Below are 24,661 nucleotides of genomic sequence, written 5' to 3' on the forward strand. Positions count from 1 at the left end.
TTCCAAATGACCAAAATTCCAAATGACCAAATGACCAAGGAAAAAAAAAGTGTGTGTGTGTGTGTGTATAGAGGGAAAGAAAGTTGCAAGAACGGTGAAAAGAAATAATGTCAAAATACTGCTGATCGCTTATTGGCCTTTTGGCTAAGACCAAGAGTAAAATGCTGGTGAATCTAGGTGTTCCTGGGAGTTATCTACATTACTCTGACAACTTTAAAATGAAGTTATTTTAAAATAAAAAGTTAAAAATGATACATTAAAAGATACCAATAATCAACTCTATGCTTTCTCTACTGTCAACGGTTCCCTGTGAGAGTCAGTTGCTCAATCTCTGCTTGTATCTCATTGTCAAGGGGAGCCAATGTCATCAAACATTTGAGAAAACTTCTAACATTAAAATAAAAAAGTAAACACACCGGGGGGCGGGGAGGGGAAGAATTCTGAAGAAATCAATGATGTGAGGACCAAAAGATAAATTTATACACACATACACACAATGTGATTCATGCACACACAAACATACACAACTTGTAACTCCAAACAAGCCCTCTTCCTTGATATGTTGACTTTGAGTTAATCGCCTCCTCCATCTTCTCTTGAACGCCTAAGAGGCATCTCAATATATCCAAAAATGATTAGCTGATTTACCTCCCAAACTTCTCCTCTTGCAGGCTTCCTTCCGTATTTCTGTAAATGGTAACTATGGGTTGCTCAGACCTGAAATCATCTGACTCCTCATGTTCCTCACACCTCACAAGGAATCCATCAACAAATCTGCAAATTTTATCAGCTCTACCTTCAGAATAATCTGGAATACAACCATTTCTCATAATCTTCACCAACATAACTCTAGTCCAAGCCACCACTGTTTCTCATCTGCATTACTTGCAAGAGCCTCCTACAGCTGCCTGATTTTATTTTCCTGCTTCCATTCCTGCCTCTGACAATTTATTCTTAACACAGCAGCCAAAAGTGATCCTGTTACAAGGATCAAATCACTCCTCTGCTCAAGCCTCCAATAACTTCGCAGCTCACTCAGCATGAAAGCCAAAGTACTTATAATGACTCACAGTCAGGCTCTACACTGTCAGGTTCCACAACCTCCTGCCTTCTTTGTCTACTCCACTCCAGTGATACAGGCCTCCTTACAATTGCTTCAAGTGGTCCAGGAGGGTCTTTACAACTGCTGCTCCTTTCCCGGTCACCTCTCCCCTTACTCCTTTTCCTCTTTAAAATTTCTTTTCAAATATCCCATTTCACTTGTTATAAAAACTACCCCCTTTATCTCTAAAATATGGACAAATCTTACAATTTGATATCAACTAAAACTGGCAATGTGGCATACAAAATAATGGCTTATTGTAAATTTAGTGGCATCAAACTCATTAAAATACCAGTAATACTTTGCCAGGGAAACCTTCCCAGATCACCCTATAAAAAATGATGCTTAAAAAACAAAACTTTCTTAACAAATATGTGTTAGTTTAAGAGAGCACATTCGAGAACAGATACAACAAGGTCACTCTGAGTAACTTCAAGGCCCCTAGCTGCAAATTATCTTCCCCCTAATGTTTTGTTTTTGTTCCCCCCAATTGTAAGGAGGCCTGTATGGCTGGAGTGGAGCAGACAAAGAAGGCAGGAGGTTGTGGGACCTGATCATGTGGAGCCTGACTGTGAGTCATTATAAGTACTTTGGCTTTCATGCTGAGTGAGCTGCCAAGTTATTGGAGGCTTGAAGAGAGGAGAGATTTGATCCTTCTAATAGGATCACTTTTGTAAACCTAATTTGCAAATCTTCAGAAAAATACACAGGAAAAGAAAATTGTAAGCACTCATTATTCAACTTTTTTCTTTAACATATTGACTTAATATACCCTCTGGGTAATTTGTCTCTTATTTTTACCTCAGTTTTGAGAATTTCTGAATAAACAAAATGGTTTTAATTTCTATCCTCAAATAAAGGGCTGACCATGATCCAGGCAGTCTCAGTTTTTTCATTTTTAATATGCTTTGACATGAGTGCTGTCCAATACAGTAGTCACCAGCCAGGTGTGACTGATTTGAACTGAGATGTGCTAGAAGTGTAAAATATCAATACACTCTGCATTTTGAAGACTTGGCACAAAACATCTTAGTAACAATATTTTATGACTACAAATCAGGATAATATTTTAGATATATAAAGTTAAATAAAATACAATAAATTAATACTTTGTAACTAGAAAATTTTTTATTACATATATGTGACTTGCCAGGTGGCACTAGTGGTAAAGGACCTGCCTGCCAATGCGGGAGACGTAAAAGACGTGGGTTTGATCCTTGTGTCAGGAAGATCCCCTGGAGGACAGCACAGCAACCCACTCCAGTATTTTCGCCTGGAAAATCCCCACGGAGGAGCCTGGTGGGCTACAGTTCATAGGGTCTCAAAGAGTCCAACACGACTGAAGTGACTGAGCACATAGCACTTGTGGCCTGCACTTGGGACTCACAGATTTCAATTAGACAAACATGATCTAAAGCATTCATTTATCTATCTATCCATGTAACCAACTAACAGATAAAATGGTTATGGGTAGCTCTGACTCACCAAGTCAAGGCACCCAGGATACAGTGAAGAGGAAGAGCAGGCACAGCCCCTAACTGCGGAGCTCACATTAACACAATCGTAGGAGCTGTAAGACTTCAACCGCAATTACAGAGAAAGAAGAAAGGCGCGCTGTGTCAAGAGAGCCTATAATAGACAAGTAACCTAGTCACGAAACCAAAGAAGCCTCCAAAGAAGTAGTGCCTCTACTGGTGCCACTGAGAGGAAGCACTCTAAGCACTACCAATGGAGGAAGGGCAAAATGGAATAAAGTAAGAGCATGCCAGAGAGCAAGAGAAGGGCATGCAAAGATCTGCGGCAGAGAGAACAGCCTAGATAAGGCACTGAAAGAAAGGCAGCACGACTGGAGGTGACACCATAAGGGAGAGTCTGTGAGAGCTGAGGTTCACGGAGGCAGACAATACAAAACCTAACCCAGGAAAGGCCGAAGGCTGGAAGAGAAAGGGTAGCATAAGGTACTTTCTTTCCTCACTGGGCCTGAAATAGCTCATTTCACTTAGAAATTTAGATATATTCTCTCATCTTAAATTACTTGAGGAGACATTAATAATAGACTCAAAACAAAATTCCAATGCTACAAAAGGGTTCTGTGCAGTCCTGTGTAAAGCACGAGTTCATGTACCTCTGTGCAAATCTGCTGAAACTTTCAAACTCCTCAGATCAATATTTTCAAAAGTATAAAACAAAATACTTAGATTATGAAGGAAATAAATCATACAAAACTCATAATGAAAGTTTAAAATTAATATATAATAATGTATGTGTTAGCTTATGTATGTCAGTCCCTTAGTCGTGTCCGACTCTTTGCGACCCCATGGACTGTAAGCCCGCCAGGTTCCTCTGCCCATGGGATTCTCCAGGCAAGAATACTGGAGTGGGTTGCCATTTCCTTCTCCAAGGGATCTTCCTGACCCAGGGACTGAACCTAGATCTCCTGCACTGCAGGCAGATTCTTTACCATCTGAGCTACTAGCTTATACTAACAAATCAACAGCAAGAGGCAGGTAGCGATATTTTGAGATATCTGCAATATATGTCATGCCATGTGATGCTAACTATTTCTGTTGGTGAAAAAGTCACAGATACAATATTACTGTGATTTCTGTCTGCACTAATAATTAAAGAAAATGACAAATATCAGTTAAAAGTTAGTGAACATAAAATTATTTTCTCATCATCTCTGCAAATCCCTTGTGGACGTGTAATGAAATTTTATTGGTAATGGTCTACAACTAAATAGAAGATAACCTACCTGTCACAAGAATCATAAAAAGCAAACTTTTGCATCCATGCACATTTCCTATTATGAAAGTTATCCTATTTCATAGTAAGTAAACTAATTTAAATCAACATCTTTTGATATGCTGCACTCTACCTAAAACATATCTTGGGCCAGACATAACTTTATTTAACTCCAGTCATCTTTTTCCCGGGGGGGGGGGGCTTTCCAGGTGGCACTAATGGTAAAGAACCCTCCTGCCAGTGCAGGAGACATAAGACACCCAGGTTCAGACCCTGGGTCGGGAGGATCCCCTGGAGAAGGAAATGGCAACCCACTCCAGTACTCTTGCCTGGAGAATCCCATGGACAGAGGAGCCTAGTGGGCTACAGTCCATGGGGTCACAAAGAGTCAGACACGACTGAAGTAACTTGGCTTGCATGCATCTTTTTCAGTAATTCTGAAAAACGTCTTAACAACTTATGAAAATCAAATCCACATCAGAAATAAAAAATTCTGCTATTATTCAACTGACAGCCTTTTATAAAGGCATTATGCTAGGCACTAGAAATCATAATTCAGTAAAGGAACTTCAATTCAAAATAATTGATTGTAGAGTCCCAAATACACTATATTTGTAATGAAAACACTACTAGTATGTTCTCAAATTTTACCACAATTTATCTGACTGTAACTGCTTTAAGATCAAAGTACATTTTAATGACCATAGCTCTGAAAAAACTGATTCCTTCCAACTCTTCTAAATAGTAAAAACAACTTAATAACTTGAAGATATTCATGTCTTTGCCAAAACAGATTTACTTTCACACAGAATCTGCAAATACAACAGGAATCTGTTTTTAACCAATCTTCTAGATGATTCTAGATGAACACGTTTGGGAATAACTGGGCGAAAGGAAATCCTTCCACCTTGCAATAGGAGTGGACAATTAGTATTTCTTCCACAATAAGAATCAAAGGCACAAAATAAGAAGCACATATATAAAAATGGTAAATATATAAGGTAAAAGGCCTGGAGTGCTGTGATTCATGGGGTCTCAAAGAGTTGGACACGACTGAGCGACTGAACTGAACTGAATCTTTATTTGCTTATGTATAAGGAGATCATTATGACGACTAAAAGAGTTGGCACACAGAATACCTAGCCCAACTCTTACTACATAATCATCAGTCTGTCCATTTTCCTTTTCTAAAAATCTTATAGTTCAGATATAAAGACAAGGAATGGTTCTGTGATAACCTGTGGCTTAGGTTGAGCCCAGAGGAAAGATAGGTGTCTGATAATGGATGAGGAAAAAGACATTCTATTATAGGTAATGGAGAATTCAATGGGCAATTTTAGCAGAGGAATTGAACAGTCAGGTTGGTGTAGAGGATATTCACTTCTTATAACTATTACTATTTCATTTCTGAGACAATCACTAGTCTCAACAGTTTCCCAAAGTCTGCAACCTTGACACATATTATCCATTTAAACTGCCAATGATAATAGCACAACTAACAGTAATTTCTCTTCTTTTACATTAATATATCGCCACTTGATCTCAACATCAGATCAACTACCAAAGTCTAGAGAGGAACCAGTTAAGAAAATTAGATGGAATAAACCACCAGTTCATGTCCATTCTCTTACTTAGGCACAGCTACTCTTCTTGCTTTAGGAGAGTGGTTCTAGAACTAGCACACATCAGAATTATTTAAAGGGTTTGCTAAGACAGAATTGCTGTTGTTAAGTCACTAGGTCATGTCTGACTCGTTGCAACCCCATGAACGCCAGGCTTCCCTGTCCTTCACTATTTCCTGGAGATTGCTCAAACTCATGTCCAGCGAGTCAGCGATGCTATCCAACCATCTCATCCTCTGCCATCCCCTTCCTCTCTTGCCCTCAATCTTTCACAGCATCAACTCTTCACATCATCAGGTGGCCAAAGTATTAGAGCTTCAGCATCAGTCTTTTCAACGAATATTCAGGTTGATTTTCTTTAGGATTGACTGGTTGGATCTCCTTGCAGTCCAAGGGACTCTCAAGAGTCTTCTCCAACACCATAGTTCCAAAAGCATCAATTCTTTGGCGCTTAGTCTTCTTTATAATCCAACTCTCACATCCATACATGACTACTGGAAAAACCACAGCTTTGACGAGACAGACCTTTGTCAGCAAAGTAATGTCTCTGCTTTTTAATACACTGTCTAGGTTTGTCACAGTTTTTCTTCCAAGGAGCAAGAGTCTTTTTATTTTATTTTTTTTGCAAGAGTCTTTTTAATTTCATGGCTGCAGTGACCGTCTCCAGTGATTTTGGAGCCCCAAAAAATAAAATCTGTCATTTTTTCCCCATCTATTTACCATGAAGTGATGGGACAGGATGCCATCACCTTAGTTTTTTGAATGCTGAGTTTCAAGCCAGCTTTTTCACTCTCTCTTTCACATTTATCAAGAGACTCTTTAGTTCCTCTTCACTTTCTGCCATCTGTATATCTGATGTTATCAATATTTCTCCAGGTAATCTTGATTCCAGCTTGAGCTTCATCCAGCCCAGCATTTTGCGTGATGTACTCTGCATGTAAGTTAAATAAGTAGGGTGACAATATACAGCCTTGACATACTTCTTTACCAATTTGGAACCAATCCATTGTTTCATGTCTGGTTCTAACTGTTGTTTCTTGACTTGCATACAGATTTCTCAGGAGGCAGGTAAGGTGGTCTGGTATTCCTATCATTTGAAGAATATTCCACAGTAACTATGGTATCCACACAGTCTTAAGGCTTTAGAGTAGTCAATGAAGCATAATGCTGGACTTTATAAACAGAGCTTCTTACTCATTAGGTCTGAGGCAGGGCTTGAGAATTTGTATTTCCAACAAGTCCACAGCTGATACTGATGTTACTGGCCCGGATATCATATTTTAGGTATAATGTCAATGCTCTCTGCTTACGTTCTTCTTATTTAATATTTCCTTGTTTTAAAGTGGCACATTTTCCAGAAGAAAGGTCTGTGAAATGTTTGTTTTTCACTTATTATTATGAGAATTCCCAAACATATGCAAAAATAATCAACTCCCATGCCACTATTTAGCTTCAACAATTAACTCATAGTCATTTTCATTTCATCAACACCCTCCACCAATTCATGCCTAAATAAATGGATTATTCTGAAGCAAATTCAAAACGTATCATTTCATCCACAGATATTTAATTATGTATCTCTAAAATAAAACATTTTCCAAAAACCACAAGTAAATTTTTTAAGACCTTCATATTTTAAAATGCTTTTATCTGCCCTTATACTTCCTTAGTGGTTCAGCTAGATACAGAACTCAGTGTTGAAAATATTTCTTCAGAAGGCAAGCATGACCTTTTCCATTTTATGTACCAGGGTTTTTCGCGAAAAGCCCAGTTATTTTGAATCCTTGTCCTTTGTTGTGATCTTTTTCCCCCCACTCTGAACCATTCAGGATATTTCTTCTCCGAAGTGGTCTGACTCACCTTAAAATATGTCTTTCATGATTTTTTTGTTTTTCATCTATTATGCTGGATCTTCATTGGCCCTTTCAGTGTGAGAATTCATCCTCTCAACTTGTTTCTCATATTCTTGCATTGAAAATTGTTTTCTCTTCTCTCTTTCTGAAGCTCCCACAGTTCACATATCAAACCTCTTTATCTTTTCTCCTATTTCCTATCCCTTTGCTTTTTGCTACCTTTTGGGAAATGTGTATAACTCTACCTTCCAATTCGTTTGATTTTTTAAATCACTGACCATATTAATCTACCTTCTTCCTTTCTTATAGTATACTTTTTTGGATTAATGATTCCAAATACTCATCTTAGCTCTTTGAGAAAAGTAACAAATTTTCTTATTTTGTGGAATATTTGAGTAATCTATTGCCTAGTATTACATTTACTCTCTTGATTTCATTTATACTGAAAACTTTCCTCACAGGCCTGGCAGTGTTGACTGTCATTTCTAGAAGCGAGGGATCTAAAAGCTGCCTGGAAGCTGCAAGGCTATGGGTAGTTTAATCAAAGATGGGATTCACTGTGGGATAATCTAGGTAGTTGGGTGACTTTGTTGGGGAAGTTCCAGTGCTACTGTTAGGTATTTCATCTTAAGGTTGGTCAGATTCTCTAGAAAAGACTCTAGCAACCTCCTCCTCTGAGGATGAAAGTTTATTAGCTAGTGTTTTGGGAATCAAGTTAGGAATAGGAGTGGGACAGGTTAGAGGGAGGTCTCAACATTTCATCAGCATACTTCCTTTAATCTCCCTTTATTCAGTGATTCCTTGCTTTCATTTTTTTCTAGTGCACATTCCCCCACTTTCCAGCCCAGAAAACACTATTTTATCCACTCTAAAAGAACAATTCACCATCTTTTGTCAGGTGAGGGATGGGTCAATTATCCAACTACACAAAGTTGTGTGAGAAAAATCTGAGGATGTGATTGTTTCCTAAGCTCATATTTGACTCATCTGGCTTATTTACAACTTCCACTCTCAATTCTCATTTCAAGAGGTATTTACACTAATATTAAAGTATTACATGATTGTAATACTAAAGTATTACATCTAATATTAAAGTATTACATGATTGTGACGTAAATCAAGTTCATAGCATTCCCAACTCATAGCTTAGGAGTTGGATTTCTCATATCTACAAACTCACTTAGCACTTGTCCATGTTTTTCCAACTTCTAAAACTCTGTTTTCTGTTGGTCTCCTTGGGGCTTCCCTAATGGCTCAGATGGTTAAGAATCTGCTAACAAAGCGGGAGACCTGGGTTTGATCCCTGAGTTGGAAAGATGCCCTGGAGAAGGGAATGGCGACCCACTCCAGTATTCTTGCCTGGAGAATGCCATGGACAGAGGCTACAGTCCATTGGACTGCAAAAGGTCAGACACGACTGAGTGACTAACACATACGTTATCTCCTTACCTTTCTCCCTTTTGGGATTAAAAATCTTTTTTTTAACTCTATTACTAAACTAAAGAGCCTCCTGATGAAGGTGAAAGAATAAAGAGTAAAAAAGCTGGCTTAAAACTCAATATTCAGAAAACAAAGATCATGGCATGAGGTTCCATCACTTCATGCCAAATAGATGGGGAAAACAATGGAAACAGTGACAAACTCTATTTTTCGGGGGCTCCAAAATCACTGCAGATGGTGATTGCAGCCATGAAATTAAAAGACAAACCTAGACAGAACATTAAAAAGCAAAGACATCACTTTGCTGACAAAGGTCCATCTAGTCAAAGCCATAGTTTTTCCAGTAGTCATTTTTCAATGTGAGAGTTGGACCATAAAGAAAGCTGAGTGCCAAAGAATTGATGCTTTTGAACTGTGGTGTTAGAGAAGACTCCTGAGAGTCCCGTGGACTGCAAGGAGATCAAACCAGTCAATCCTAAAGGAAATCAACCTTGAATGTTCATTGGAAGGACTGATACTGAAGCTGAAACTCCAATACTGTGGCAAACTGATGCAAAGAACTGACTCATTAGAAAAGACCCTGATGCCGGGAAAGATTGAGGGCAGGAGGAGAAGGGGATGACAGAGGATGAGATGGTTGGATGGCATCACTGACTCGATGGACATAGTTTGAGCAAGCTCTGGGAGATGGTCAAGGACAGGGAAGCCTGGTGTTGTGGTCCGTGGAGTTGTAGAGTCGGATACGACTGAGAGACTGAACAACTATTCTTTTATGGGCAAAGAGAGTACATGAATCTTTACCTAGAAGAACTTCCTAATTCTTTAAAACCCAAATAAAACCTCTTTCATAACAGGAGAAAACCTCACTTTATGAAATTGGGTTTGTATATAAGTTTTCAAGAATTATTACCCAATCCAGTCTCCTTCCCTCAAGACACCATCCTTGTAGAGATCACCTGAATTTCTGGATGAGTATCAACTGGTCACGATATCTTACTTTCTTGTACCCTTAAAATCAATTTATAATGATCTTTTTCTTTCTTAAGTGATAAATCCTCATTTTTTAAAAGATGAGAATATAGGAAAGCATATTTTTAGAAGAAATTTTTGGGTAATATATATTCTCTAACTTAGGGACTAAGAACATATCTCGTTCTTTTTATCAGCTATGTTTCCTTCCTTAAAATAAGAAAGGACAGAGATTAAGTCTACACAGCAATCACTCCAAGGAAGAAGCTTAGTAATCCCAATTTCCCTAGTGAAATCACTACATGATGAGTCGTTAGCTTGTAATTTTAAATCTAAAGCTTTGTAATTTTAATTAAATGGCTGTGTGCTACTGAAGACCAAACTAAAAATCTTGAAATTAAAAAACTGTGAGAAATGTTACCTCTGTAACATAAATCTAGGAAAAAAACTAATAACAGTGTTGGTATCTTTCCAAAGTACTTTGGGAAATAAGTAAGCTTCAAATGTTCCCAAGAATTCACAACAAAAAGTAAGCAAAATATACATACAAATAGGTTCTAAATATAAGTTATTTTCTAGACAGTGACAAAATCAGTCTGTTAGTTTGGCAGAAAATATCACCAAATACATACCTGAAATTATACATGGAATATATAAAGAACTTTTATAACTCAACAGCAAGAAGGCAAACAGAAATGAGATTTCAAAAGATGTATTACCAAAGAGATACAAATAACAAGCAGATGAAAAGATGTACAACATGATTAGTCATTAGGAAAATGCAAACTGAAGCCACAGTGAGATATCACTATACAACTACTAGTTAAAAAATGTTGAGCAACTGGAATTCTAATACATTGTAGGTAGAAATATAAAATGGTACTGCCACTTTGGAACACAGCTTGGCAGTTTTTTATAAAGTTAAACATATTCTTACCATAGGACCCAGCAATCTCATTCCGAGGACCCAGCAATTCCCATCCCAAACCCAAAAGAAATAAAACGTTACATTTACACAAAGACCTGTACTTGAATTATCAGCAGCTTACTTATGGTAGCCCCAAATTGGAAGCATAGATCAAGTGGGGCATGGATAAATAAACAGTGGTATATGTACACTGTGGAATAGTACTCAGTAATAAAAAGAAATAAATTAGGGATGCATAGAACATGGATGACTCTCCAAAAGCATTACACTAAATGAAAAGTCAGACACAAAGAGTTGCATACTGTGTGCTTTCAGTGGTTGCCAGAGATTGGGGATGCAGAGATAACTCATCACAAAGAGGGCAGGCGAGAACTTTTGGGGATGATGAAAATTATCTATGCTCTGTTGTAATGATCACATGACTACATACATTTGTGAAAACTGTAACTGTACACTTAAAAGGGTGATTTTTACCGAGCATAAATTATACCTAAATAAATGTGGTTTTTAAAAAGGAAAAATATGCCTTAACACACATACACACACACAATAAGCAGTAGAACAAAGAAAAAAAGTAGAACATGCAGAAAGCATAAAAAGAGCTAGCTGTTTAGTATAGTAGATATTTTATACACACACACATAATTTCTTTTAAGTTGTGAAATAGAACTACTTGGTGCAAGGAAATTGCTTACAGGAAAAGCATGAAAACTGTTCAAATATGGCATGTCACATATTTCAGCTTCAGTAAGTCACCTGCATCTTTGTCTTTTGTCTCCCTTTAACAAAAGGCTTTGCCAGCTTCTTTCTTCTTTCAAAATTGCAGGCTTTATTTCTAATACAAGCATATCACAAAATAAACTTAAAGAAATCTGACTGCCTCTTATGTTGCCAAGAACAAAAGTACAAGTATTTTATGTTATTTTGTTTAATACACATAATCATTCCATCCTTTCATCAATGAAGAAAGCTGAAGCTCAGAGAAATTTAGTAATCATCTGAAGGTACTTTTAGCCGTAAGAAACGGAGCCAAGATCTAAATCCAGGTTTGACCTGAAAGTCCATGAATGATAGTTTTTATTTTGTATTGGGATAAGCTGATTAACAATATTGTGATAGTTTGAGGTGACCACCAAAGGGACTCAGCATACATATATGTGTATCCGTTCTCCCCCAAACTCCCTTCCCACCCAGGCTGCCACATGACACTGAGGAGGGTTCCCTGTGCTCTACAGTAGGTCCTTGTTGGTTGAGTTCAGTTCAGTCGCTCAGTCGTGTCCGACTCTCTGCAACCCCATGAATCACAGCACGCCAGGCCTCACTGTCTATCACCAACTCCCGGAGTTCACCCAAACTCATGTCCATTGAGTCGGTGATGCCATCCAGCCATCTCATTCTCGGTCGTCCCCTTCTCCTCCCGCCCCCAATCCCTCCCAGCATCAGAGTCTTTTCCAGTGAGTCAACTCTTCGCATGAGGTGGCCAAAGTATTGGAGTTTCAGCTTTAGCATCAGTCCTTCCATTGAACACCCAGAACTGATCTCCTTTAGAACGGACTGGTTGGATCTCCTTGCAGTCCAAGGGATTCTCAAGAGTCTTCTCCAACACCAGAGTTCAAAAGCATCAATTCTTTGGCGATCAGCTTTCTTCACAGTCCAACTCGCACACCCATACATGACCACTGGAAAAACCATAGCCTTGTTGGTTACCCATTTTAAATAAAGCAGTGTATACATGTCCATATCAAACTCCCTACCTATCTCTTTCCTCTATCCTCCCCTACCCTGCCCTTGGCAATCATAAACTCCATAAGCTCCTTCTCTAAATCTGTGAAATCTGTGAGTTTGCTTCTGTTTTGTAAGTAAGCTCATTCATATCATTCATTTTTAGATTCTGCATATAAGGAATGTCATATGATATTTCTCATTCTCTGACTTACTTCACTTAGTATAACACTCTCTAGGTCCATTCATATTGCTGCAAATAGCACTACTTCATTCTTTTTTAATGGCTGAGTAATATTCCACCATATCTATATGTACCACCATTTCATTCTTTTTTAATGGCTGAGTAATACTCCACCATATCTATATGTACCACATCTTCTTTATCTATTCCTCTGTTGACGGACATTTAGGTTGTTTTCATGTCTTGAGGATAGTGCTGTAATGAACACTGTATCCTTTTGGATTATGTTCTTCTCCAGATATATGTCCAGGAGTGGGACTACAGCATCATATGGCAGCTCTATGTTTAGTTTTTAAAGGAACACTCATACTGTTCTCCATAGTGGCTGTACCAACTGACATTCCTACCACAAGCGTAGGATGGTTCCCTTCTCTCCACTCAGTCTCCAGCATTTATTGCTTGTGGATTTTTTTTCTGGCTGCTGTGAGGTGATATCTCACTGTAGCTTTGACTTGCATTTCTCCAGTGATTAGTTATGTTGAACATCTTCTCATGCGCCCATTGGCCACCTATATGTCTTCTTTGGAGCAACGTCTAATTAGTCTTCTGCCCATTTCTTGACTGTGTTACTTCTGTTGAGCATCACGAGCTGTGTGTAAATTCTGGAGACTAATCCTGTATCAGTCACATCATTTGCAAATATTTTCTCCCAATCTGTCTGCTGTCCTTTCATTTTGTTTACTGTTTCCTTTGCTGTGCAAAAGCTTTTGGGTTTAAGCAGGTTCCACTTGTTTATTTTTATTTCCATTATTCTGGGAAATGGATGGAAAAAGATACTGCTGAGATTTATGTCAGAGAGTTTTTGCCTATGTTTTCTTCTAGGAGTTTAGTAGTGTCTGGTCTCACATTTAGGTCTTTAATCCATTTTGAGCTTCAAAAAAAAAAAAAATACTTAGGAATAAACCTACCTAAAGAGACAAAACACCTGTACTCCAAAAACTGTTAAGATGCTGATGAAAGAAATTGAAGATGACAGAAACAGATGGAAAGATATACCATGTTTGTGGATTGGAAGAATCAATATTGTCAAAATGACTATACTACCCAAAGCAATCAATAGAGTCAACATAATCTCTATCAAATTACAAACAGCATTTTTCACAGAACTAGAACAACCAAAAAAAAAACCCTCAAAATCTGTATGGAAACACAAATGATCCCAAATAGCCAAAGCAATCTTAAGAAAGAAAAACAGAGCTAGAAGAATCAGGCTCCCTGACTTCAGACTCTACTACAAAGCTACAGCATTAATGATACTTAAAGCATTTCAGAAATTAGGATAAAATGCTAAATAAAAAAATGTATAGCATGGAGAATTAAAGCCATTATAACTTTTAATGGAGTTATAAACTGTAAAACTACAGAATCAATATGCTGTATGCTTGCAAGCAACATATTGAAAATAAACTGCACTTTGTAATTAAAAGTAGAAAAAACACTAAGCAAAAACTTGTATAAGATCTTGAGAGAAGATCTTAAAAGATCTTGAGAGAAACTAAAAAAGGAGCTTGTTGCTAATTATTTCAAGCAGGCAAATCTAGGAAATTTTGTGTATTCCTTGTTTTAAGGAAACTTGAATGCTAAAACACAAACTATATTTATTAGAGATTTAACAGAAGACAGTAATAGCAAATCACAAATTTTTGTCCTTTTCACTTGATTTAGGAAAAAACAGTAAAATTTACATATAAGAAGCGTGTATCTCAAACAGACCTTCTTAGGATTAAAACAGAAAAAAAAAAAAACCCTTTTTATCTTAATAAGATGCTTTAAACAGTTGTTTTATAAACATTTAACAGTCATGTTCCTGTAAGTCTTATACAAAATACAGTGCATTGTATATGCATTTTTCCTAAGCTCAGTAAGTGGTAAAATAACACAGGTGGGAATCAGGAGACTTGAGTTCTAACTTTAACTCTTGATAGTTTGTGTTATAGGTTACATTGCATACCCCCACATTTATATGCTAAAGCCTTAGCCTGAAACATGTCAGAATGTGAATTTATTTGAAAATAGGGTAACTGGAAATGTAATTAGTTAGGATGAGGTCACACTGGAGTAAAATAGGCCTGTAACTAATGTCCTCATAAAAGGGGGAAACCTGGACACAGTTACATGCACAGGGAGAATGCCATGTAAACATGAATGCAGAGATGGGGATGATGCATTATCAGCCAAGAAAAGTCAAAGACTGTCAGCATACCATCAAAAGCAACAGAAGGAACCAACCCTGACAACATTTTGATCTGGATGTCTAGCCTCCAGAACTATGAGACGATAAATGTTATTTAATTTGGTAAAGTTGGAGGATACAAAATTAACATACAGAAACCAGATGCATTTCTACATACTAACAAAATATCAGAAAGGAAATAATCCAATAATCCAATCTACTGTCTTTTGAAGAAAAATAAAATATATAGGAATAAACCTACCTAAGGAGGCAAACGACTGAGCGACTGAACTGAACTAAAAGGAGGCAAAAGACCTGCACTCAGAAAAGAATAAGATGCTGATGAAAGAAATCAAAGATGACACAAGCTGATGGAAAGATATACCAAGTTCTTGCATCAGAGGAATCAATATTGCTGAAGTGGCCATACTACCCAAGGCAATCTACAGATTCAGTGCAATTCTTATCATATTACCAATGGCATTTTTTACAGAACTGGAACAAAAAAATTCTTTAAATTTGTATGAAGATAGAAAAGACCCTGAACAGCCAAAACAATTTTGAAAAAGAAGAACAGATGTGGAGGAATGACACTCCCTGACTTCAGATTATACTACAAAGCTACAGTCATAAAAACCGTATGGCATGGACACAAAACCAGACAAATAGATCAATGGAATAGGATAGAGTCCAAAAGCAAACCCATGCACTTATGGTCAATGAATCTACAACAAAGCAGCCAGGGTTACATACTAGAGAAAAAAAATCTCTTCAATTTAAGTGGTGCTGGGAAAATTGGACAGCTACATATAAAACAATGAAATTGGAACATTTTCTACAACATGTACAAAAATAAACTCAAAATGTATCAAATGCCTAAATGTAAGACTGAATACTATAAAACTCCTAGAGGAAAACACAGGCAGAACACTCTTTGACATAAATGGCAGCAACATCTTCTTGGATCTATCTTCAAGAATAATGGAAACAAAAGCAAAAATAAACAAATGGGCCCTAAGTAAATTTAAAAGCTTTTGCTCAGCAAAGGAAATCATAAACAAAACAAAAAGATAATCTATGGAATAAGAGAAAAATGTCTGCAAATGATGTGACCAACAAGAGTTTAATTTCCAAAATATACAAACAGCTTACACAGGTCAATATAAAAAAAAAACAAAACCCAAAACAATAAAAAAATGGGCAGAAGATCTGAACAGACATTTTTCCAAAGAAGACATACAGGATGGCAAGAGGTATATGAAAAGATGTTCAACATTGCTAATTATTAGAGAAATGCAAATAAAAACTACAATAAGATATATCTCCTCATACCAGTCAGAATGGCCATCATTAAAAAGTCTACAAATAACAAATGGCAGAGATGGTGTGGAAAAAAGGGAAACCTCCTACAATGTTGATGGGAAAACTGGTGCAACCACTATGGAAAACAGTACAGAGGTTCCTTAAAAAATTAAAAATAGAGTTGCCACATGATCCAACAATTCCATTATTGCGTATACATATATCCAGAGAAAATGATAATTTGAAAAAAGACATGCACTCCAATGTTCACAACAATGCTATTTACAATAGCCGAGACATGGAAGCAACCTAAATATCTGCCAACAGATGAACTGATGAAGATGTGGAGGTATACACACACACACACACAGAAATGGAATATCACTCAGCCATTATAGAGAGGAATGAAATGTTGCCATTTACAGCAACATGGATGGAACCAGAGATTATCTATTAACTGAAGTAAATCAGACAGGGAAACACAAATATATATATATATCACTTATATGTGGAATCTGAAAAAATGATACAAATGAATTTACAAAACAGACACAGACTTACAGCTATAGAAAACAAACTTATTTACCAAAAGGGAAAGGATGTAGGAAGGGATAAATTAGGAGCTGCAAGAGGAAGGAGACATATGTATACCTATGGCTGATTCCTGTTGTGTACCAGCCCAGTATTGTAAAGCAATTATCCTTCAACTATAAATAAATTTTTAAAAAAAATTAGGAGTTAGGAATAGCAGATACAAATTACTATATATAAAATAGATAAACAACAAGGACCCAGGGAACTAGATTTCTTGTAATAACCTATAATGGAAAAGAATCTAATCAAATGTATTTAATTTTTAATTAAAAAAAATTTTTTTAAAAGACACCCAGTTTGTGGTTCTTTATTATGACAACCCTAACAAACTAGTGCATTTTGTAATTATATAATTTTGGATATGCTATTTCAAAATTCTGGGCTCTACATTTCAAATGGTATCTTTTTAAATATTTGTTTTCTTCTAAAACCTCTCACCAAATATTTTAAATATTTCTCACTGTATCTAAATATTAGAGATACATTATTTGAGTTATACTCAAATTAAGCTGAAAATAATATTTCCAAATGAGCAGCTGAACAGATACTATTAGTGTCTAAAGACAAAAATCTTAGCAGTATAAGGTTCTAATTTGTTTAGACATTCACTGGCAAATGCTCCTCAAATGAGGAGAATTATCAACTAGTATCTATTTAGTGCTTTTTCTGGTTGATTACCTTCCTTCCCCTCCTTCCCTGAGTTCTTATTAACACAGTTCAACAGAGCAAAATTGAATGTTTGATAAAAGGCCAACTTCTCGGATTTCTTACTAATCTGTAGTTCCTCACATGATGATTAGTTATGGCCCTCTTCATGGCTGGTGATATCCAATTTGCTGAATATCAACTTAAATTATTATTTTTTACTTTAAAATCTTACATACAATTTTTTAAAATTAAAAACAAAATTTTTTTCTTCCAGTTTTACTGAGAGATAGTTAACTCAAAAACTGTTTAGATTTGACTACGCTTTATTTGGCACTTTTAAAATTTTTTGTTTAATGATCATCTTCAATTTTGAATACTTCCTCCCCTTCCTGTTGGCTTCTTTGATTTTGCCAGGATCTTTCATTTCCTCCCTTAAAACCTTTACTTACCTAAGAGCTATTTGGCTTACTATTTTTTCCCCCAATGTAGCAATAAAGATTTTCATTACCTTTGTTTTTTGTCTGAAAATATTAGAACACTAAATTGGTGTATAAATTTCACTGTTACGTATGTCTATGTGTGCTCAGTTGTGTCCCACCCTTGGTGACCCCATGGACAGACTACAGTCTGTCAGGTGACTCTGTTCATGGGGTTTTCCAGACAAGAATACTGGAGTGTGTTGCCATCTTCTACTCCAGGGGATCTTTCCGACCCAGGGGTTGAACCTGTGTTTCCTTCATCTCCTACACTGGCAGACGGATTCTTTACCACCACTTGGGAAGCCCCAAATTTCACGATATCAACCTATAATAATAAGAGAAAACCCATTCATATTAAGAAGTTTTAGATAGCAGGTACACAAAGTCAGATACCTAAGATGAGATTGGGGCTATAGACAGAGCATAGACAAACCAATTCTTTTTGTTTTTTTGTACCGGGTCTTAGTTGTGGCCTGCCAGATCTTTAGTTGTGATGTGCAGACTCTTAGTTGTGGCATGTGGGATCCAGTTACCTGACCAGGGATGGAACCTGAGCCCCCTGCATTAGGAGTGCAGAGTCTTAGTAACCAGACCACCAAGAAAGTCCCCAAACAAATTATGAAGACATTATTATTTCCATTATACCAAAAACCTGCACTACCTAATTCCTGAAACATTGTCTAATCTCAATAACTACAAACAAACCATTTCTCTTATTTTCACAAAAGGACCATTAGCAGTTTAAAGAACTGATTAAAGAAATGCTAGCAATGCAATTTTTAAATATGATACCAAAAGAAGGAATAGGCAAACCAACTGAACAAAAGAGTCCAGAAACGACCTCAAATACACATGGTAATGTAATATACAATAAAGATGACATTTCAAGTCAGTGGGGAAAAGGTGAATTTTTCAATTAATGGTATTTGACTATATGTTAGCCATTTGAAAAAAAGTTAGAAGTTCCCACATCACTCCTTTTCCTAAAGTAACTCCCACAGAAATCAAATTCAAATATGAAATTGTAGTTGAAAATATAACTACATGAGTTATAGTCTTTAAGGGCTTCCTAGGTGGCTCAGTGGTAAAGAATCCACCTACCAATGCAGGAGATGCAGGTTCGATCCCTGAGTAGGGAAGATTCCCTCAAGAAGAAAATAGCAACCCACTCCAGTATTCTTGCCTTGGAAATTCCATGGACAGAAGAACCTGGCGGGCTGCAGTCCACGGGTCGCAAACAGTCAGACATGACTGACCAGCTCAACAACAATAACAACAAATAGTTTTTGAGGGGGAAACACCTATCTAAACACAATACAGTAGCCATAAAGGAAAAAGTCAAAAAAAGGACACAAAATGTTTAATTTCTGTTAGGCTTAAAAAAAGACTATAAAACAAGAAGAAAGTGACAAATAACAACCTGAGGGGGAAACATTTACAACAAATACGACAAACTGCCAAATATGATATAAAGAGCTTTTACAAATCAATAATTGAAAAAGATATGAAGAAGTGATAAGAGGAGGAAAAACTAAGAGTTCTAAACATAAGAAGTTACTCACCCTCTTGAATAAAGAAGTGCAATCTGAGACACTATTTTTATCTAGCAGTTTGACAAATATTTAACATTTGCCAAAACCCAACTTTCTCAACACTTGAAGGTATGGGGAAATACAGACACTCATACACTATCAGTAGGAATGAAAAGTGGTACTTTTGAAAGGGCATTTGACCGTAACTATAAACAAATTTAAAAATACTACATATGTTTGTTTCAAGAGTGCTTACAGTAAAACAAACTTAAACATAACCTAAATGTCCAAGAACAGGGAAACGGCAAATAAATATGTTATATCCACATAATTCAACAAAGTGCAGTAAATGTCCAAGACATAGTAAATGAAAACAAGGTATAGAATAATAGGTTTAGTATGACGCTATCTGTGTAAATGAAAAATGAAGGATAGAAACAAATAAATGCTTATATAAACATGATATTATCTGGAAGAACAGACCAAAAATTTAACTTTGGTTATTTCTTGAGTACAGGACTAAGAGTGAAGAGAAGCATTTACTTTGCAAACCTTTTCATGGTATGGTTTATATTTTTTTCACCATAGGTATTTTATTTAAAAACAGAACTTAAAAGTTAATGTTTAAATACTCCATAAACATTGCTTTTGATTGATGAAATACAACTAACATTCACTGAACATCTACTATATGGCAAGTTTTGTAGCAGGGACTGAGTCTTAAGCAAATAACTACTAAACTACAATAACTGAAAAATTCAACTTACCACACACATTTATTCAAGATACACATACATCATTTCCCACAAAGTGACACAGCACTGTTTTACTTATTAACTTACTCCCAATCCCTCACATTATTTCCAGGTAACAAATTCTCCCAAGAAATACATAGTTCCTTAAAAGTATTTCACTCAATTTATTATCACAGAATTAAAGAACATGATTCAAATAAAGAATGACTTCACTGTTAAGCTAAAATAAGAAAACAATGAATTAGGTTCTATGGGAAAAGGTGGGCTCAAGTGTTATGTTCACTAACAAATAATAAATACGTTAATGAATTACAGTAGAGTCACAACTCTTCAAGTTCAGATTTCCTCATATATGAACATTATGATTTCCTAAGGATGTCATGTGTGTGAATTCAAACATATTTATTATTTGACTTCAAAGATGAATTGATACAGGTAATAGCCCACATTTAAGAAAAGCAAAGATAACTACTTAACAGAGGTTAGTATTGTATTTTAAAAATTTAACTCAAATACATACTCTATTTTTCAACTTCATTCTGAGAAGCTCACTGAATTCAGTTATATTTTGGAATTTCCTTGAAACATTATGTAACAGTGAACCTGGGAACCCACAGAGTAGGAACAAAGTTGAAGGAGTTCAGGAATATAAATAACTTCTGTTTTTCCCTGCCACCTGGTTCAGCTATGCGTGGGTGCTCAGTCACTTCAGTGGAGTCCAACTCTTAGCAATCCCAAAGACTGCAGCCCACCAGGCTTCTCTGTCCATGGGGATTCTCCAGCATGAATACTGGAGTGGGCTGCCATGCCTCCTCCAGGGGATCTTCCCGACCCAGGGATCTAACAGGTGTCTCTTATGTCTCCTGCATTGGCAGGAGGGTTCTTTACCACTAGTGCCACCTGGGAAGCCCTGCTTAACTATAGTGAAGATTAACTACCACTCAGATTCTGCTGCTTTATTGATTCTTTTTTTCACCTTCTGTAATATCACCTAGCCCAGTGAATACTTCCACTAGATTCTTCCAAAGTTTTCAAATCATTTTGGTTTCCTACTCATTTATTTGATTATGAACTGTAATGAAAGTTCTGTAAGCAACTACAGATTTAAAAACAATAGAAATCTACAAAGAACGAACACATTGCTTTTTCCTGAGTAGAGCAATGTAAATATTTATTAAAACCTTTTCTTTTTCCCAAATAAGCCAGGCACTATTACCACAATCCACAATTCAAGACAACATAACCAAATTTAACTACACAGAAATTAGCATGGTACTCTAGGAATAGTACTTCTTCAGTTCAGTTCGGAGAAGGCAATGGCAAGCCACTCTAGTGCTCTTGCCTAGAAAATCCCATGGACAGAGAAGCCTGGTAGGCTTCAGTCCATGGGGTCGCTACAAGTCAGACATGACTGAGCAACTTCACTTTCACTTTTCACTTTCACACATTGGAGAAGGAAATGGCAACCCACTCCAGTGTTCTTGCCTGGAGAATCCCAGGGACGGGGGAGCCTGGTGGGCTGCTGTCTATGGGGTTGCACAGAGTCAGACACGACTGAAGTGACTTAGCAGCAGCAGTTCAGTTCAGTTCAGTGACTCAGTCGTGTCCAATGCTTTGCGATATAAAATCTCATTCGTTTCCACATCACTGATCAATAAACTATTTTCAAAGAGTCCAACAAGCACTGTAAGTAACAAACATTTAACAATATGCAAAAGAAGGAAGAAAGGAAGAACCAAAGGAAGACATTTCAAGATTATAAAGTATATTTCTATCCCTGATTCATTCTTTCCTCGAGCATGAGAAGTGATCCATTTCAAAAGAAATAAAATTCTAAAATGCTAAACTAGATACAATTTCAAAAGTTCATTATAATGAACCACATACCAGTCAAAACAGAGTTTTTACGTTCAACCTATTTAAAATTGTCTTTAAGAATGGAGAGTCGTAGTTTCATTCTGAACATTTCCAAATAACTCCTCCATAAATTTTTCCAACTCAATATTCAACTAAGTATTTGTTTTCAAATTGTGAACACTTAAGGGCAGAATGTATGAAAAATGATGGAAAAATACTATATGATTTTCCCTAAATGTTTAACATAAACATACGTTAAGTCATTTAGATATGAACACATATCCAAAGCATACCATTTGCTTTTTATAAACAATTCTCTCATAAAGTGAATTCTCTTTAGATGTATGAGTGAAATCTAGGACTGTTTTAAGACACTTATTTTTAGATTTTAACTACAACAGTTTCCTTAACTGACTTCCACTTAGCTAATCTGCCTTGTTGCTACTGTTTTGGTTAAGTCTGTGTCCGACTCTTTTGCGACCCTGTGGACTGTAGTCCACAAGGCTCTTCTATCCAAGAGATTTCCCAGGCAAGAATACTGAAGTGAGTTGCCTTTTCCTTCTCCAGGGGATCTTCCTGACCCAGGGATCAAACTAACATCTCCAGCAGGTAGATTCTTTACTCTGAGCTACTAGGGAAACTTTCCCAACCTGCATTAGATAACACGTTTTTAACCTTTATTAAACATGCCATGAATAGTAGTAACCACTCTCAACTAGTATGCTATTTTTAGTACATTCAGGAACTTCTGACCTACTAGTTGAGTTACATGTTTAACAATTCAGTTGGTTGTTCCTAAATTTGTTTATATCAATTTACTTGCCGTAGTCCTTACATAACTTAAACATTACGTAAGTCTATGGAACACAAAAGCAAAAAGTTATTTTTATGTAAATGAAGTTGAATGCAAGCTGAGTAGAATGACTCAATAAAGGTGAGTCATTCTTTTAAGAGGTATTAAATAAAGGTGAGACATCTGTAAAATATTAGGTGAAAACATTAAAAGTCAAAAAGAGGAACCTATATTTAGGGTTTTTCAAAAGCATCTTTAAGGTTTTATTCCACTTTAGAGAATCAAAACTGGAAATTGCAAATCATGCATTATGGATGTACTACTTTACACAAAAACTTCTCTCAATCATGATCTTCAAAGAGACATTGTTAGCTCTACATCAGAAAGTTCAATAAGTGAATTTAGATTTATAGTCTATTACATTTTAAGTCAAAATTTCAAAATGTTACAATATGTATCTTTTTACTTTTCTCATTTCACTTTTTCAATAACTCACTAAGTAACTGTCCCAACCTATCAGATATGAAGCCATCTAACATGTTTTTCTGAAGCCCTTGTTTAAGGGCTTGTTGTAACCAACTAGATAAATCCTACATGTCTAAATAAAATAACTGGAGGAGGAAATATAAACCCACAGAATCCCATGGACAGAGGAAACTGGCAGGATACAGTCCATAGGGTTAAAGTCCGACACAACTGAGCATGCATGCACACATATAAAATAATAGTATGTAGTGATATACTCTAAAATAATTCTATGGAAAGAAGTATTAGACTATGCTTCACAAAGGCAAGGATCTTAATCTATTCTTTTCATAGACATAAGCCCCAAGAATAGAGTTCCGAGTGTACAGCTAATGCTCAATCAACATTTGTTGAATGAAGGAGAACAGGAACTCACCGTGATGACAGCCTTGCTAAGACAGATGGATCCTCTGCAGCCATACTCTGTCTCATCTTCAGATTTGTAGTAACTCAGAGTATTATTTTTCAAAACTACCCAACGATCCTGCCACCCATGAATATAGTTTGTCCACTGGAGGAAAAGAAAACAAAAAATTAAGTCAGTATTTTAGAAATCCAAACAATCTTAAACAGTGGTCAATCTAAGTTTAAGACCAAAATGTGAAAAGTTCTAATTTAACGGTTAAAAAAAAAAAAAAGCCAAGATTTTCCAGATTATATATGATTTTCCATAATTTCTTCAAAATTATAGATAAAATAGACAATAAATAAAATATAACATTTGAAGAATAAAAACTGAAGCACATTTCAGTTAAAAATCTGCTTTTTTTTGGTGTGCTTTCCTCCTCCCCTCCTCACCACTTTCAAGACTTAAATTGTTTCTGTCCCTGTCATATTTGACATATTCAATAGCAAAGTAAGTTTAGCTACACAGTCTCTTACTCTACTGCTGCATGAAGCATTCTAACATAGAAGCCAATCATGGCCAAAATTCTATGCTTGTTGTTAAGTTACTCCTATACGAAAATGTATGATGTTTATGACTACATTAAAGTGAAAATACAGACCCTCTCTTTAGTGAGTCTACACCAACTTGACTTTTACTTCCACAGTACTCTTTGAAGATCTATTTTTCAAACTCAAGGGTAAACTACAAACATAAAATTGGTTTCCAGAAACATACCTGGATTATTTATTTGCAGTACCTACAAATGGTTTGTGCTGCTAAAGTTTTGCTGCTGCACAGTGAAGATCAAAATCAATAAACTTGCAAAGGCAGAAATGTAACCTCTATGGGAACTGTTGATATTGTATATTTTTATGCCCTGGGGTTTTAAGTAGACAATTCAAAAGCTATCTGCCAAAAACTAACTCTAAATGGATTATTAAAAATATACCGCATTGGCTCAGAGAAATCTTTTCTTTACTATTTCCTAAT

General features: G+C 36.3%; 1 protein-coding gene across 3 annotated transcripts in view; it reads right to left on the reverse strand.

Moving 5' to 3' along the window:
- The window catches only part of CERT1 (ceramide transporter 1), a 134,892-nt gene that overhangs the window by 105,525 nt on the left and 4,706 nt on the right, over positions 1-24,661 (reverse strand). For all 3 annotated transcript variants that reach the window (XM_088839877.1, XM_055436302.2, XM_055436301.2), the window contains one exon: positions 23,660-23,794. In XM_088839877.1, the coding sequence (XP_088696003.1) occupies positions 23,660-23,794 (135 nt within the window). The remainder of the gene's footprint in view (positions 1-23,659; positions 23,795-24,661) is intronic.

Source organism: Moschus berezovskii, chromosome 9 (genome assembly GCF_049115385.1).
Source record: "Moschus berezovskii isolate FMDL1 chromosome 9, NW_MosBer_1.0, whole genome shotgun sequence".
Taxonomy (NCBI): Eukaryota; Metazoa; Chordata; class Mammalia; order Artiodactyla; family Moschidae; genus Moschus; species Moschus berezovskii.